The 18,490-nt window shown below is 38.0% G+C and overlaps 1 protein-coding gene and 1 long non-coding RNA gene across 2 annotated transcripts; one reads left to right on the forward strand and one right to left on the reverse strand.

Moving 5' to 3' along the window:
• Nucleotides 1-7,716: 7,716 nt before the first annotated feature.
• LOC129415597 (trace amine-associated receptor 13c-like) lies at nucleotides 7,717-8,921 on the forward strand. Its single transcript, XM_073873646.1, has one exon. It carries the CDS (start codon nucleotides 7,926-7,928, stop codon nucleotides 8,919-8,921), a length of 996 nt encoding a protein of 331 aa, XP_073729747.1. The 5' UTR covers nucleotides 7,717-7,925.
• A 1,632-nt stretch (nucleotides 8,922-10,553) lies between these two features.
• LOC129416417 (uncharacterized) lies at nucleotides 10,554-11,777 on the reverse strand. Its single transcript, XR_008635346.2, has 2 exons — nucleotides 11,288-11,777; nucleotides 10,554-11,169 (listed from the first exon to the last, which is right to left on the reverse strand). It is a non-coding gene; the product is annotated as an uncharacterized lncRNA (long non-coding RNA).
• Between the last annotated feature and the right edge of the window lie 6,713 nt (nucleotides 11,778-18,490).

An 18,490-nucleotide genomic window follows, 5' to 3' on the forward strand; every position in this document is an offset into this window, starting at 1 on the left:
CATCAAAGAAATGAGAAGCTTTCCACCAGCAAGTAACCTACTCAAGCCCAAGTCTTTAATACTCAATTATAAGAGGGAAATATTGTAGGCTACTAGTTATCTCAAAATGTTGGTTTTTTACTAGTTAGTGGTGTAATGTATCGCAGTTGATCCGTTATTCGTACAGATCACGACCTACGATTTGCATGTGTTTCAAAGGCTTGCAAATGTTAACATTTACGTGAATTTAAACAATGTAACCACTAAAGGCGCTTAAGTGAGCAATTTTCTGTACACACAGATGCACATGTGGTTGAATGTGTCCGGTCCAACTCCAATCAAACGTGATTATCTCTATGCCCTTCAAAGATCACAACTCTTGATGTATAAACTTGAGAGAAGAGTTGCACTACTGTGTCTCATACTGTAAATACATTTGGCGAATAAAGCACTGAAAAACAACGTAATTTTCACTTTATGTGGAGCGTCTGTTTATGCTGCATCTTCTTCCCGAAGCGGCATTTGAAATTTGTCCTTCGTCTGTGTGTGTGTGCGTGTTTAATGCACTCAACAAATGTAGGCATGTCAGAATTACAGTTATGCCGCTTACATAATGTAGCCTTTTTTAACGTTTGATGACAAGATAGAGACTTAAGAAAATTATGTAGACTAATAATTTAAGTTTAATGTCCTAATGATCAGCGTACTTATTTGTATGTCCCACAGCTGACATGGAAAGTTATTAAATGGTTTAGAAACTGTTTTTTGTTCTTACAGGTTCAGGAACATAAATTTTAGGGTTGAACCGAAAACCGGAAACATTAAAATACTGTTTCTGTTTAATGCATTTTTATGTTTAACACTCAAGTCACCCAACCAACAACTAATGGAAAAGGACAAGACTGACTCAATATAAGATTTATAAAATGGTTCCATCAGAGTTTTGTCTATATTAAAAGATCTAAATTTTCTTAGACAATAATTGATATTATTCATATCATATTGATTAAGGTGTTTATGAAGCCTTTTCAAAACGATTGAGCCATCAATACGAATAATTTGGTTGCATGTAAACATAGCTATTGACTGTTTCTACCATGTTAAGTCTGGGTTGCTTGTGCATTGCTTAATAAGCTTATTTAAACTTCCAAAACAGTGTTCTGGATCTGACAAACCCCTGAAAAGCAAGGGTTAATGGTAAGTTAATCACCCTCGCCCCCTATCATGTTAAGTAGGACTACTTTGATTCTATGATTTCTGTAATAAACTTGTTAGTGACAAATCAGCACTTTTTACTAAAAAAAGTTATTGATATTAGAAGCGTAACTCAATTTTTTTAGCACATATGTCACTGGAAATGATGTCTCATTAAATGTGCTGCTAAAACCACTTAAAGGTGTGAGATAAACAGACTGATGCAAGCAGAGCTGTTGTAGATAGCAATCTGGATCATTCCCCTTTGGGATCCTCTTACTCATTACACCAAAACACAAATGCCTAACTTATATCATGCTTGTTTTTAAATATACATTTGGGGTCGAACTCATTGTAGTTTCTGCAAAATGTTAATAAAACAAAATAAGAGGTATTACGAAATTTACTTTTTATATAATACTGCATGCCCTGAATAAGCTATTTCACATAACAGCTGTTGACAAATAGTCCACAAAACGCAAAAATAACAGAATTTACAAAAAAGTTTACATACGCTTAATTCATATAGACCATTTGCGAGTCGACGTCACAGTTACGTCACGCGCGCAATGTGGTGGCAAAAAAACAGTGGAAATGAATGAGACACGAGTGAAACGAACAATATAACTCACTAGAAAATGTCTTGTTGTGCTGTTGAGTGTCAGAATAGGAATGCCAAAATAGATGACGTTCATTTTTATAGTATACCGTCATCAAAGACACCATTTGAAGATAAACGTAGGTGTTTATGTTTGCAATAAGCCCTCAACCGGACAGACTGGAGTGATGAAATCATCTGAAAATCTTTTAATAATTTGAATAGAAAATAATTAAAGAAGATACCCGGAGTTCTGTCGAAGTCTGTTCCCTCTATGTGTCTCTTATAGCGCTTTCATCACGTTACGTTTATAATTTATTTCGAAAGATTAAAGATTTGAATTAGTTCATAATATCAATAATATTACCATTTATTAAAGTTTTCATATTTTTTTTGTTTTCTATTACTTATTTTTACCTTCTATCTTAGTCTATGTCTTCTTCCTGTTTGTTCTAAATTATGATGTTTACTAATAAATATATAAAAATAGCACACACACACACACACAATGTAAAGTGTTAATAATATATAAACAGGCCTATACAAATTTATTTGTATGTATACATAATAGTTTTAGAACAAACACGTAGTCTAAAAATATAAGGAAGAAATTGAAAACAGGAAATGATGAAATATTTAAAAATGATATTATACAGAATACATGATAGTATTGATATCATGTATCAGTAGCCAAGCCATTTAAACTTTTAATTTATTTAAAAATTAAATGTAACTTGGTGAAAACGTTATAAGAAACATTACACTTAAGAGAAATATAGGGGAAACAGACTTCTACAGAACACCGGATCCATAAAAATCACAGTTTAACGCTAAAACACTTCACACCGCTATTGCAGAGCTGTCACTTTCTGCCACCAGTTGGGATCCGCCCACAAAAAACGTCATCCCTGTTTGCAAACATGCAAGAGGTCTATGATCACAATGATGGTGGTTTGTTGCAATTAAAACTCAATTGTGCTTTTCTCTGCACTAAATGGCAGTGCTGTGGTTGGATAGTGCCGATTAAGGGGTGATATTATTATTATAAGAGCTCCTTATGACACCATAAGGAGAGCCAAATTTCAATGACCTATTTTTTCATGTGCTTGTAGAGAATGGCTTAAGAAAACTAAGTTACTGGGTTGACCTTTGTCACATTTTCTAGGTTGATAAAAGCACTGGGGACCCAATCATAGCACTTAAACATGGAAAAAGTCAGATTTTCATGCCATGGCCCCTTTAAATATTTAACTTCTAAAACTCTGTGGACCCTGTCTCGGGTCAAAAATTACTAATTACGTCTTAATATAAAATATTACTTTAATATTTAATGGTCTGTCAAGGACCCAGTGCCCCACATGAGATACTGTTTGAAAGCTGAAAATCTACTTTCTGCAGAAATGCATCACTTGCATGCAGAGATATATTTTACTGTAAGAAAGTTATTTACATTTAATTTACACTATCACCCCCCCAAATTTGCATATTATTTAATAATCGTATGTTTCATATTTTTCAAATATGATGAACATGGGCAAGTCTTATACCAAATGAAAGTTTTCACTCCCAGGAATAAGGCTACAGCGTTACTTTTGTTTATTATCATTACATATCCAACAATCGTCAAATGAAATCAGAAATCGCAGACCGCCACAAATGCTATACCATCTTTTAGGTCCTACCTTAGAAATGAGTCCATTTACAGCATTTTCTTTGGTTGTGTGCATGAATAATCCCTTGCTATTTATTATATTTGCAAAACAAAAAAGTAATATTTATATGAAAAATGTATTTTCACACCCTTCAGTAAAATAAGAATAACTTTTGAATTTGACATGCTAAAGAGATCATTCTTTTTTTGGGTGTTTACTGTCTGCTGCTGGTAACAACAAGAACTATCTGCAGTCTTCAGCTAGACCACACAGAACTAGAGTTGTCCACTTTCAAAGACAGTGTTTAGAACAGAAAACAAGAAAATTTGGTGTTTCATCATATGAAAAACAACATAAATAACAATATTTGTCACAAACAGCAGCTTTTTGTGTAACTTCAAACGGTTTTCTGTAAAATTTTATAAGTATAGTGCATAGTCCACTGTGGTACTCCCTGCGTGTATCCTCTTTCTGAGGGTCTCATGTATCCACACAGATATCCATTTCCCTGTCTCCTGCACGACTGTACACCTCTCACCCTTGATGAAGGTCAGAGCACGTCCCCTCTGCTTGTGCAAAGGAGTTTTGTGTGCATGCAAATCCAAAGCACGTACCTGTAAAGGCGCAACTCAAGGCTTCAGTCTTATCAAATGTTAAGAGTTAATGTTCTTTTGAGCTCAAAATTATCAAAAAATTCTGTAATTATTGTTGTAAACAGTCTGTTACGCTAACTCATCTGGTCCAGGTGCCCTGTTGCCTCAGCCCTGCCATCTGGCTTGCATGCTTTCCTTCACCCTACCTCTCACTACCTTTTGGACCAGGTCCCACCTTGCCTGTTACATTGTAGCTTGGTGTAGGAAGGCTACCCAGTCCTGCTCTGCTAACCGGCACCGATCCCACCAGCTTTCTGAAATGTAGCCTTGCCTCCGCTTGGTCCACAGCCCTCTGTGCCCTCCACTTCTTCCCAGTCCTCACTTCAATGCCGGCTTCTGAGACTTTCGGAAAGCTGAACTCTCTATACTGAAGCACCTCCAATGTGCAGCTAACCTTAAACTTTTTGCAGGGGCCACTAATTGGAAGCGTCAGTTTATTGGTGTGACCATAGAGAGCAATGCTGCTCAGGCTTTTTGGGAGCCCCAACCACCTCCTGAGATGGCTGCTTACCCTCTTCTCCAGCCCTTTTACAGTGGAGATTGGAAAATCGTACACAAGAAGTGGCCACAATATCATAGGGAGGATGCCATGCTGTGATACCCAGGCTTTAAATTTCCTTAAAAGCCTTCTAATTCCTGGTTTGTTATTCTTATAGAAGTTGTATCTCTTAGGGTGCAGTCAAAGATCTTCCCAAAGCTTTTTACTGGTTTCTCAGTCACTGAAGGGATTTGTATTCCCGTCCACAGAGAAGCGAAACTGATCCGTTACCTTCCCCGCCTAAGGAAAGCACTTTTGCAGAGGGTTGTCTGGAGCATCTAAATGATGGTGTCAGGAGAGTTGGGCAAATTCTTGGATGCTGTGTACCACCCCCTAGATTATTTTTCTAGAGTGCATAGGTGTCCCAGGGCCACCCTTCCTGGCCCCCAGGCCTGGTTTGAAGGGGTCCAACACTGTTTTTTGTGCAGTGTTGTTTAAAAGTCCCCCTGCCCACCTACATCCCACTGCCCGCCTAAAGACGGCCAGGCATTCCCCTGGCTGCCTACTGCTCTTGTGGAAGGCCTAAAGGTCCCCTTATCCACTTACATCCCGCAGGCAACTAAATGACGGCCAGATGTCCTCCTAGCTGCCTACCACTCCCGCAGACCGCATAAACATCCAATGGACCGCCTACGACCTCTCTTGGAAAGGCCTATTCATTCTTGTGACCACTTACATCCCACAGGCCACTTAAATTACACTCTGGCGTTCCCCTGGCTGCATGCGACCTCCTACGGAAGGCTTATTCATTCCCCTAAATCCCACAGGCTGCCTAAATGATGCCCCACCATCCCCCATTATATGACTGGGATGGTGTTTTGAACAGTTTTTTAACTTATTATGTACATTTGCAACTTATTTGAGCTATGACTGGGATGATTTTGCTGAGTCACAGGAAGTGCACGCCTGCATTTTTTTTGACGCAAGTTGATCAAGTGGCCTCTACAACATACTGAGGGGACAATGCCAAGAGAAGCTATAAAGTATTTTAAGTTATTTCTCATACATCTCTCTGTCTTACATAGCAAAAAAAGCAACAGACCCTGATGGTGTTCACAGCCATATCCTCAAAGCATGTGCCAGCTAGCTAGATGGGGTCTTACAGACACCTTCAATCTCTCCCTCAATTTGTGATCCCTACATGCTTAAAGAAGACCATCACTGTCCCTGTCCATAAGAATTCTGACGTAACCTGCTTGAATGATTACCACCCTGTGGCACTGACCTCTACCATCACAAAGTGCTTTGAGCGCCTTTTTAAAAAATCACATCTACTGCTTCCTGCCAGACACAACGGACCCTCTGCAATTTGCATATAGGAAAAACAGATGACACACTTGTTCTAGTTATTCACAAAGCTCTTACACACCTGGACAAAAATTACACTTATGTGCAGTTGGTGTCTATCACATAAACATCTGCCTTTAACACCATCATCTGAGTCAAACTAAAGCTCAGACACTTAAGGACTGAACATTGATCTTTGCAAATATGATTCTGTACTTTCTGGCAAGCAGGCCTTAATTGGTAGGAATTGGTGGTAAACAAAGCTCCAACATTATCTTAAGTTTGTTGACAACTCTTCCATCTATGGTCTCATCATGAAGGGAGATGAGATGGCCTACAGAGATGAGGTGAGAGCCCTATCACAGAGATGCTTCTGCCTTTATCAATAAAACCAAAAAGATGATTGTGAACTTTAAATGGACCCAGCTGAACTCATTACAGCAACAGACTCCCATGACTACAGGACATGTTTCATTTGTGATGTCTGAGGTAGGTTCACAAAGTTACAGTGGATTCCAGTCGCCCATCACATGAACTGTTTACCAACCTTCATCAGGCAGGTTGTACCAAAGAATTCACTCCAAAACAACCTGGCTAAAGAATAGTTTTTACCTGCAAGCCATCAAAGCCCTTAACAAATTGTAAAACAAGCTAATTTATATCATTATCCTATTAAACGACTGTAGATTCTCCCAGCGTTTACATATTCACCTACATTTATATGGGTTTTTTTTCCAACCAGCGAGTTCCACATTTATGAAGTTATTTGGGCCACCACAGCCCACACGCACCACAGTATCTATTTTACAACTGCCCGCCCCTGACCATTAAATCAACACCAAAGAGGTTTTTTTTTTACCTTAAAATAACATTTCCAAAAAAGTTTCAGTGGTTCATCCACTCAAAACAGGGTGAACGGCACTTTCACATTCGCTTTGCAGCCCTCTATTGGCCAAAACCGCACTAAAGAAGTTTCCAACCTTCGGGTAGTGTTCCTGTAGTTCGAGTGAAAACTACAAGAACTTGCTTTACGGCAGACCTACAATCCAATCAGAGCCAGTTATGCTGCAGTATTTACGACAGTGGTAATGAACAATTACGCTTCTAACCTGTAGGGGGAGCAAAGAGCAATAAGTCTTTAGTGTTGCTTTAAATAGACATAATAGGCATTGTAATGTAAATGAAAACAGGCTTGATTTCAGCCTAAAAGTGCTTGGAAACAGCCATTAGATTACATCGCCATGTAAACTGGCAACAACATCTTATGAATCATAGAAACCAGCATGGTCATATTAATAACAAGATAGGATAATGATTATTATGAATAATTATTGAACAGTAGATTTAGAAGCTTGACCTTCGTTTTCGTTTTAATGATGTTAATTCCCAACCGTAATTTCCCCGCACCTCATCCTCAATCTTCACTTTTACCTTTTTGTTTTGTTGTTGGTGGAGCTTGCGGGAGCGGCTTAGTGTCTTTAAGCAAGGTTTTAAGACATCATGCAAGTTACGTTGTAGGCCTACGTATTGTAAACTTATCAAAGAACCTAATAAAATATGAAAATATATATTCCAAAAAATGTAATATAAGCTATAGGGAATTGCACGCAACATACATGGGTTTTTTATTTTGTTTGTAATGACCCGCCCCAACATGCCTTGCAAATAAAGTGACAATTTCTTTACCCGCCCCAACCCAATGTGCGGGTTACCCGTGGGGACTGCGGGTTAAAACTTTATTTTGGCACACTTAACACTGGATTATTAAATACATTTGGAGCTCCCTCATACTTTCATGTACATTCTTATCAGTTTAGTCAGGTTTATGAATATTCAACTAGTGGGTAGGCTGAGAGCTCTTTAATCAAACCTCATGCTAAACGGGGTTGTCACTGTGCATTGTGTGAGTATAAATGTCAGTGAGAGGCACCAGAAATCCAAACTGACAAGCCCCCTAGCACGGATTGAGATATCTTTTCTGATGAAGTCCAGAGTTTGCTTTTCAACATTTAGCCATCGTGGAAATGTCTGACTGGGGAGTTACAAACACGGACAATCAAACCATTCAATACTGCTTCCCAAACAACAATTTGTCATGTACCAGAAATGTCAGATTTGAATTTGAATATGTTACTGTGTATATTTTTATTTCTGTAATATCAGTGCTGACTGTGATTCTGAATCTGCTGGTGATCATCTCCATCTCTCACTTTAAACAGCTTCACACTCCAACTAATGTCTTGATTCTCTCTCTGGCAGCGGCTGATCTGATGGCAGGACTCATTCTTATGCCAGTGCAGGGCATGAAACTCATTGAGTCATGTTGGTACTTTGGAGAAATATTTTGTTCAATATTTCCTCTTATTCTTTACGTGATTGTTACAGTATCTCTTGGTAATTTGATCATTATATCTGTGGATCGGTACATTGCTGTGAATGACCCTTTGCGATATCCAATAAGGGTAAATAATAACAGAGTTGTTTTCTCAATTGTTGTAAACTGGTTATTTTCCACCTTTTATTCATTTTATCTCTTGTATGACTATTTACTGTTTCCAGAGATAAACCACACATGCATTGGAGAATGTATACTTGCCGTCAAGTTGGAAAATTTGATAATTGATGCCATTGTTTGTTTAGTGGCACCGTGTTGTGTTATTATTTCATTATATGTGAAAATTTGCTTTGTAGCTAAACGTCAAGCTGAACATTTGAATTCAGCCACAGACAAAAAGGCCAGATCAGAAAAAAAGGCTGCAAGAACCTTAGGAGTTGTAGTAATGGTCTATCTTCTTTGTTGGCTGCCATACTATTTAATTACACTATCTCTTGGGCATGATGAAAATGATGCCCTTATAATTAATGTAATGTACTGGCTTTTGTGTCTAAATTCATGCATGAATCCACTTATCTATGCAATGTTTTATCCATGGTTTAGAATATCCACAAAATACATTTTGACTCTGAAAATATTTGAACCATCATCAGAATACTTTAATCTCTTTCCAGATGAGAAATAATCGCATAGAAAAGCATACATGTAATTCGTAAAATGTTAGATGACTAGATGTTAGGTCTCTGTGTTTGAACAATGTAAGTTAAAAGTTTCAATATAAAGTGTTGTAACAAAAAAGTCTGTTTCAATGTTTTCACAACATGTTCTACATTGTGCAGTGTTTTCCAGTATGCTTTAAATTCTTTGTTCTACAACATTATTTTAGAGTTCTAAGTAATGTAGAACAAAGAATTTAAATCATACTGGAAAATCACTCCACAGTGTAGAAAAATATTTTAACATAGTAGTACAATGTGTGTAACATAGTGTTGAGCAACTTTTATTGTCAGGGACATTCTAAAGTGCCATCTGAATTTCCGCAATTACTGCAGAATGTAAGATTTTGACAGAATCAAGTAATGTTTTTATAGATAATCTATAGATAACCTTTAGATAAATCTTTGTGTGCAAAACTACATTTTACTGACCAACCATATTTATGCACATTATTTTGAATTGTATGTGGAGGCCACAATTTATTTGATGGATCTGAAATGTATTGGTCTTTTCTTTTGTTTTGTTGAGGGCATGTGGGTCATGTACCAGTAACAAGAGCAACAGAAAAGAGACAAAAAAATCAAATACTAAATATCTAACATGATCATTTAGGTCATATATTATTTACATTATTAATCAAACACCATTAATGGCTTGCATGTGTGGACAAGACCAGAGGCAAGATCCCAAGGGCATTGTCTAAGTAAAGCCAGAGCAATGATTATACATTTATTTGTAATGCACCTTTCAAGGCGCTACAACATTCATTACAATTTGTTACAATAAACATATTAAAAATCCCAATAACAATATGACATAAACAGTCACAATGGAATTGATAATTAATCCAAATGCTTCTCTACAATGAAAGTCACACTTGCAATAACTATTATAGCTTACAAGCTTCACTAAACAGATATGTTTTTCTTGTTTTAATATCTTTATTTAATATGTTAAATAAATTGCCCTGGTCCAATTTATGCTCTTAACGCAATCAACAGCTGAAGCAATAGAAAAAAGCAATGAATTCCATAACCTTGGAGCAAGACAAGAAATGACCTCCCTCCCTCAGTTTTAAGTTTACAATGAGGCTGGTAAAGAGTAAGAGAGCCAGCAATATATATTGGAGCCAGGCCATGTACAGCGTTATATGTTAATAAAGTACTTTAAAGTCAATACTTGAACTGGAAGCCAATTTAACTGAGAAATTACACGAGAACCTTTTTGGTGTGAAGATGTATGGGTCAAGATATGAGCAGTTGAATTTAGTAAAAAATTGCATTGTAGATATGCAAAACATGAATTGCAGTAATTAAGCTTATATGTTATATATAAGCAAGGGCTGGTTTTGATTTTGACATTGGTGGGGACGCAAATAATGTCATTGTATTAAAGGTGCCATGTAATGAAAACTGTATTTACCAAGGCATAAATTAAATAATAAGAGCTCTGTACATGGTAATGACTTATCATGAGTTACATATCATTTTTATGTAAACCTTGTGCACACAAAAGACTGCTGGAAAACAGTCAAATCTCAACATTACACCAACTGTGATGTCACAGTCAAGATGTATGCTATTGTAATAATTTGGAGAGGTTTGGACCCATGTGCAACTCTTTATTGTGATATATACACAAGACACAGAAGGCAGGCAGTGGTATGCAGTAATAACTCACACAAAGTATTACAGTCCAGAATCAGGGCAGGCAGGTAACACTCATACACGTTAATCCAGTCCAAGATCGGAGCAGGCAGATAACAATCATAAACGGTAAGCAGTCCAAAAAAAAAAAAAAACACACCAGGGAATTCAAACATGTGTAAACTAGGAACAAACGCTTAGAAATGCAGCACGGGGCAAACAAGACTTTGCAAGGATGGCGTGTTAGAGTCCCAGGTTAAATAGCCCCACTGATGCGGAACAGGTGAGGGAAAATCAGCGAGGCGGGGTTCTTTCGGGGACGACCTCGAGCTCGAGGGGCTGGCTTTTCCAGATGAGTTTTGAAAGTCAGCGATGCGATTTGGGTCTAAGATGTTATTGGCATCCTCCCAGGATCTTTCCTCCGGGCCGTACACCTCCCAGTCCACAAGGTATTGAATGGTGAAGCCTTGAAGTCTGGAGTTCAGCAACTAGCGGACCTGGTAAGCATCATTGCCTTCTACGATGATAGGAGGGGGCTCCGTCCGACTGAAATCCACAGCCGCCCCAGATCTTCAGCGGGTTTAAGTAACGAAACATGGAAAGTGGGAGAAATATGATAGTTAGCAGGAAGTTGTAACCGATATGATACCAGAGTGATTTGTTTAATAATTTGAATGGGCCGACATACCTGGCACTTAATTTCTTGCAGGGGAGTCGAAGTCTGAGGTCTCTGGTGGAAAGCCATACCAGTTGGCCGGGTTCATAGACAGGATCAGGATCTGGATGACGAAGCACAGGGGCAAAAGTGAAAAGTGATTTTAGATCTTTGAACGCTCGATCCACGTCCGGGTTCCAGTTTAGTCTGTTGCAGGCTTTTCGGACTAGGGATGTTAAAGGTGCTGCTATACTACTGAAGTACTTTATAAAACGTCGGTAGATGTTGCAAAGCCTAGAAAGCGTTGTAGCTTCTTTACAGTCTTGGCCAGTTTAACACTGCACGCCTCTTCTGATCATCAATGGCAACCCCTTCTGGACTGATGATGTAACACAGGAAAGATGTAGAGAGGTGATGGGATGCGCATTTTTCAGTCTTGGCATAAAGTTGGTGGTCAATGAGACATTGTAGTACAGCCCAGACGTGTTGTCTGTGTTGCCCAATGGAGTCTGAAATAGATCAGGATATCATCGATATATACAATGACAAAATGATGTGGCATGTCTCTGAAGACATCATTAATGAATGATTGAAAGACTGATGGACTGTTCGACAATCCAAAGGGCATGAATATTCGTAGTGTCCGTTAGCACCCTCCCGGATTTAAATGAGGTTATATGCGTTGCGGAGGTTCAGTTTGCTGAAGACCTTTGCGCTGCGTAGCTGTACCAAAGCAACTGGGACTAGGGGCAGTGGGTAGCGGAACTTAACTGTGATGTCATTCAAGCCTCAATAATCTATGCAGGGACGAAGACCACCGTCCTTCTTTTCCATGAAGAAAAAGTCCGCTGCAGCTGTGGAAGTCGAGCTTTGAATAAAGCCTTTAGCGAGTTGTTCAACGATATACTTCCTCATGGCTTGTGTTTCGGGTTCTGATAGAGGGAAGATGCGGCCTTTAGGTGGTATAGTCCCGGGCAGTAGTTCTATGGCACAGTTTTTGGGTTGGTGTGGTGGAAGTTGGATACTGTATACTGTTGTCTGAGGTCTACTTATGATGTTCACATGGTTTTTACATTCAAAAACATCAAAAGCAATAAGTAATAGTCTATTTTGTAACATGGATTAGTGGCTCTCTGGAGAAATGGTTCGTTTGAAGGGGCGGGCCGCACTTAAGACCTGGACGTAAACGCCCACTGCTATGATTGGACAGCTTCATTCCTCGTCATTACATGTGGGGAAATGTTTTAAAAACATTAACTACTCCAGCACTCCAGTATAACACATTATACTTATTTAAAAGCCATCACAAAAAAATTCCTTCTACTGTAAAGAGACAGTATTTAAACTACATACACTATGTTATGTATTTTACATACTTTCATATAAAGAATGAGACGACACACACGAGACTACTGGAACATGCGTCTGCTTTACTTAAAGTGCTTCCTCCTATGTATGACGTCACCAGCTACGGGTAAGCATTCAGTCAAAATACATGACATCCCCTCTCTTAAGTTTGAACCAACAAACTTTAACAAATCTTATTTAACGTATATAGCAACAATAAACAATATCAATTATACAGCTGAATAGCACCAATAACAAAACTTGTATTACTAAAGAAAATTCTATTACAGTCCACACTTATAGTCCACAACACGGTACTCAGTCTTTGTACCTCGAGGGCATTTTGATTTGTCTACCTGACCTGGTAGTGTAACCTTGTGGTTGTGATTCAGATAATTCAACATCTTGTGAACCCAAGTCAACCGTAGATGATTGATTGTCAGTCACGTGTGAATCATATCCAAAGTAAACAACTGGACATCAGTGACTGCAACTTAGAATGTGTGGGGACTACTATTACTTTATCCCCTCAAATGACTTTCTGTGTATTAGCAATTTATCGACCTCCTAAAGCTACTAATGATTTTTTTATTTCTTTGGGTAATCTACTTAAACAATGTGATGAAAAAGAAGTAATCCTTTTAGGTGATTTTAATTTAAATTGGTTTGAGAAATCATGTAGAAACAAATTTAAAGAAATAACTAAATCTTTTCAAATGACACAACTACTAAGTAAACCAACTCGTATAACAAGAACTTCTCAAACCTTAATAGATCTAATATTGACAAATAAACCCGAGAGAATAACTAAAACTTACAATCTAGTTACAGGTATGTCTGATCACAATTTAACCCTAGTAGCTAGAAAATTGATAAAAACAAGGTTTAAAAACGAAAATCCAATGAACAATAAAATGTGTATCACATTCATCCCAAAGAAAGATTTACACCTGGTTGAAAGAGATTTAAAACAAACAAAGTGGGCAGACATCCTGGAGAAAAAATCTTGTGAACAGGGCTGTCAGGATCTTATGCTGGCTGTAAATGACATCTTAACCAAATACACCAAAAATAATCAAAGAAAGCGACATACAAAACGAAATTTGCCATGGTTCAATAAATTTATTTGGGATATAATGAAAAAACGAGATGTGGCGTTAAAAACATTTTTAAAATCAGGATTAAAAACGGATCGATTTTCCTTTACAAATTTAAGAAATAAAGTTACAGCCGAGCTAAGAAAGGCCAAAGCCAAATTTTTCCTTGAAATCATTAGAAATGCACAAGGCAATAGTAGAATAATATGGAAAACCATTGATAAATTGATTGGAAATGAAAAGACAAAATGTGAGAATATTTGTCTCAATATTAATGGAAAAATTATTGATGACTCTTTTGTAATAGCAACAAATTTTAATGAATATTTTTTAAACATTGCTCAAACCTCTGTTCAGAATTTTCAAATTGTTCATCCTCCTCTCATAATCAAAGACAAATCTGATTTTAATCTTAGTTTAATATCTAAAACTAAAGTTGAAAAAATAATCACGGTGTTAAACAACAGCAAAGCAAAAGATATTTATGGACTTGATACTTCTTTTCTGAAACAACATAAAGAGATCCTCTCAGACCCGTTGACAAAAATGATCAATCAATCGATTAGTGAGGGTATTTTTCCAGCAGCCTTAAAATCTGCAATAGTTACTCCTATATTTAAATCTGGACATAAACAAGACATGAACAATTACCGTCCAATAAGTATTCTCCCAGTTGTGTCAAAAGTACTGGAGAAGACGGTGGCGGAGCAACTTACCACCCATTTTGAATCACAAGCTCTTTTAAATCCAATGCAATTCGGTTTCAGACGTAAATATTCTACAGACTTTGCATGTTGCTACCTCTTGGAAACAATCAGGGCATATGTGGATCAAGGAAGAGTGGTGCGAGCAGTCTTCCTTGATCTGCGCAAAGCTTTTGATACTGTAAATCACCAGATACTCTATAGTAAACTGAATCAATATAGTCTCTCTGAACACACCCAAAACTGGATAAGATCTTATTTGAGTGACAGACATCAGTGTGTACAAGTAAATAACATCAAATCTGCGTTTAGAGCCACCTCGATGGGAGTGCCGCAGGGGTCTATTTTGGGACCCTTGCTTTTTAGCATCTATATAAATGATCTCCCTAGAGTGTGTTCGGACGTTGATATAATCATGTATGCTGATGATACTGTGATCTTCACTTTTGGGGAAAATGAGCTGGAGGTTGCTGACAAATTATCAAAAGAGATGCAAAAAGTTGTAGAATGGTTGCAGACGTCTTGTCTAACCTTAAATGTAGAAAAAACGGTCTCAATGTTTTTCTCAAATAAACGTAAGTTACATCTAACTCAAAAAATTCAAGTAAATGGGCAAATAATTAAAAATGTAAAGGAAACAAAATATTTAGGTCTAACACTTGATTCAAATTTAGGTTTTAAAAGTCATATAAAAACACTTGGCAATAAACTGAAATTTAATTTGATGAATTATAAACATATTAGAAACTCATTAACAACTGAGGCTTCGAATATTTATTTTAATGCCATGATTGTTCCGCATCTTCTATATTGTATGTCCAGTTGGTCTCAGGCATGTAAAACATCGTTAAAACTATTAGAATCATTATATAAAAGGGCAATAAAAATTCGTGATAAAAAGCCTCGTCAGTACCATCATTGTAAAGTACTAAGTAAATACAACATTTTGAGTTTTGAAAACCTTATTAAATATAACCAAATTTCTGTTCTATATAAAATTATCCATAACATCGCTGCTCCTCCTCTGAGAAAATTTGTCACATTAAATTCAGATAGACTTAATAGAGTCACACGATCGACAGCCAGAGGAGAGTGCAGTGTTCCAAGATGCAGAACCACTTATGGTCAACATTCGTTCTTTTATAAAGCAGTAAGTCTTTGGAACACTCTTCCAAATGAAATTATTTTATGTACAAACTATAGTACTTTTACACGCCTGACCAAACAGTGGCTATTAACAAAGCAAATTTGTAAGCACTGAATGATTGTGATAAGAATAATGTAGACTATGAGTGAGTGAGTGAGTGAGGGTTGGATCCAAGTAGAGTGTTTTTATGATGTGAGTGTGAATAAATGTTTTTGTTTTTATAATTTCTGTAAATCATGATATGAAGAGTGTTTTTAATGAGATGAGTGAAATAACGCTTCCATGTATAATACTGTATATTTTATGACCTTATGTAATGTAACATCTGTCTAGGGACTGCAGGTGGAAATTAGCATTTCTTTGCTATAACCTGGCACATGACATCTCTTCTTTTTTTAGATTAATGTTCCCTGTGCATTGTCCCTGATTAAGTAAGTTAAAAATAAACCCATTCATTCATTCATTCAATCCATTTCACCATCAGTATCATCGACTGCATTGTTTGTTGCAAGACATTTCTCTCTAGTCTTGAGAAGATGTTTTCTGTTCCTCCTGTATGTTTTTCCATCTTGAGTTTGCACGATGAAAGATCTTGGTTGCTCGTGCTCTTTAATGATCACTGCAGGTTGCCAGACATCTCCTCTTTGCATTCTTACATGGTCACCGATGTGAACATTAGACAGTAGCTTTGTTTGTCTGTCAAAGTAAGCTTTTTGCTTGTCTTGTCTTTGTTTTAGGTTGTCCTGGATCTGTATGTTGCTCTCGGGTGCCAGTAAGGTTGCAGAGGTAGGTATCTTGGACTTTAACCGACGTCCCATTAGTAACTGAGCCGGTGAGTACCCAATACCATCCAAAGGTGTGTTTCGGTATTCTAACAGAGCAATAGGAGTCAGTTTTGCCACACTGTGCTTTCTTTAGCAGATTTTTGATGGTCTGTACTGCTCTTTCAGCTTGTCCATTCGATTGTGCATATCCTGGACTCGACGTAATGTGTTCGAATTCCCACGCTTTGGCAAAGTTACTGAACTCTGTGCTGGCAAACTGTGGCCCATTGTCCGAGATTACAGTATCTGGTATGCCATTCCTCGCAAACATCGATTTCATAGCTACAATGACACCCTGCGATGTCGTATCAGACAGTTTGCAGATCTCTGGGAATTTAGAGTAATAATCAACAGACAGCAGGTACTCTGAACCATTGTAGTGAAATAGATCTGTGCCTATTTTTGACCATGGTCTTCCTGGAATCGGATGTGACACCAACGGTTCCTTTGGATTGCTGTTCCTGTGCATGTTACACACCGGACATTGGGAGACAAATTCTTCTATTTGCGTCGACATGTTCGGCCAAAACAGAACATCCCTGGCTCTTTCTTTGCATTTCACCACTCCAAGATGGGATTCATGAATCTTTGTCAGCATTTCTTGTCTCAATTTGATTGGTACAATGAGCTTTGCAGATTTAAAAAGTAGTCCTGAAGTGAAGCTTATCTCTTCTCTGAATGTCCAGTATGCTTGAATCATCTTTGGAACATCACTTCTTTCTCTAGGCCATCCATCCATGGTCATTTTCCGCAGCTGTTGCATTTCCTGATCAGCAGCAGTTACTTTGCGGAAAACATTCAGCTTTTCTTCAGACACAGGCAGATACTTTGATATCCAGCATAGCTCTAACTCTTGACCAAGTAAGTCTTCTGTATGCTCATTCAGGTATGCACGGCTTAGTGCATCAGCGATGTGCATTTCTTTACCTGGTTTGTAGGCTACCTTTAGGTTGTATCTTTGCAGTCTGAGAAGCATGCGCTGTAATCTGGGTGGAGCTTGGTGCAACGACTTCTTGAAAATGCTTTCCAATGGTTTATGATCACTTTCAACATCCACCTCCTTGCCGTAGACATATTGATGAAACTTTTCGCATCCATAGACTATGGCGAGTAACTCTTTTTCTATTTGCGCATATCTTTTTTGCGCATCTGTGAGTGCACGTGATCCATAAGCCACTGGTTTGCCATCTTGCAGAATAACTGCGCCAATGCCTTCAGAGCTGGCATCAACTGAAAGCGCCACTGATCTATGTACATCAAAGAATCTCAGCGTTGGAGCATTTGATAATAAGCATTTCATTTTATTGAAGCTTTTCTGTTGCTCTTCCTCCCAGTGCCACTGAACATCCTCTTCTAGCAATTTCCGAAGAGGAGCACTGATATCAGACAGGTTTGGAATGAATTTAGACAGGTATTGTACCATACCCATAAATCTCATGAGGGCTTGTCTGTTTTCAGGCGGTGGCATTTGCACGATTGCTCTCACCTTTTCATCATCTGGTTTCAAGCCTTCTTCTGAGATGATGTGTCCCAGGTATCTTATTTTTGATGTTCTTATCTGGCACTTACTTTTGTTTAGTTTCAAATTCCATTCTCTTGCTCTTTCCAACAGCTTAATGAGTCTGTGATCATGTTGTTCCATTGTCTCTCCCCATACTAGGATGTCATCTATTACATTTACTACTCCATCAAGACCTTCTAACATCTGTGCGACTGCACGCTGAAAGACTTCACTGGCTGAGGACACGCCAAATGGTAAGCGAAGAAATCTGTACCTCCCAATTGGTGTGTTGAATGTGCAGAGTTTTGAGCTCTCATCATCCAGCTTTATTTGCCAGAATCCTTGATTAGCGTCAATTACAGAGAATATTTTTGCCTTGGGCATGCTGGATACCACGTCTTCCACAGTCTTCAAAGGATAATGCTCACGCATTATTGCTTTATTTAGATCTTGTGGATCTATGCATATACGCATTTTGTTGGGCTTCACAACTGTGACCATGCTGTTCACCCAGTCTGTGGGCTCGGTTTGCTTTGCTATTACACCCATACTTTCCATCTTGTGTAGCTCTTTCACTATTTTGTCCTTAAGCGCTATAGGGACCTTTCTTGGTGGA

This window comes from Misgurnus anguillicaudatus, chromosome 11 (genome assembly GCF_027580225.2).
Source record: "Misgurnus anguillicaudatus chromosome 11, ASM2758022v2, whole genome shotgun sequence".
Classification (NCBI taxonomy): domain Eukaryota; kingdom Metazoa; phylum Chordata; class Actinopteri; order Cypriniformes; family Cobitidae; genus Misgurnus; species Misgurnus anguillicaudatus.

Coding starts and splice junctions, on each gene's coding strand:
- LOC129415597 (XM_073873646.1), top strand. CDS start 7,926: ATGTCTGACTGGGGAGTTACAAACACGGACAATCAAACCATTCAATAC.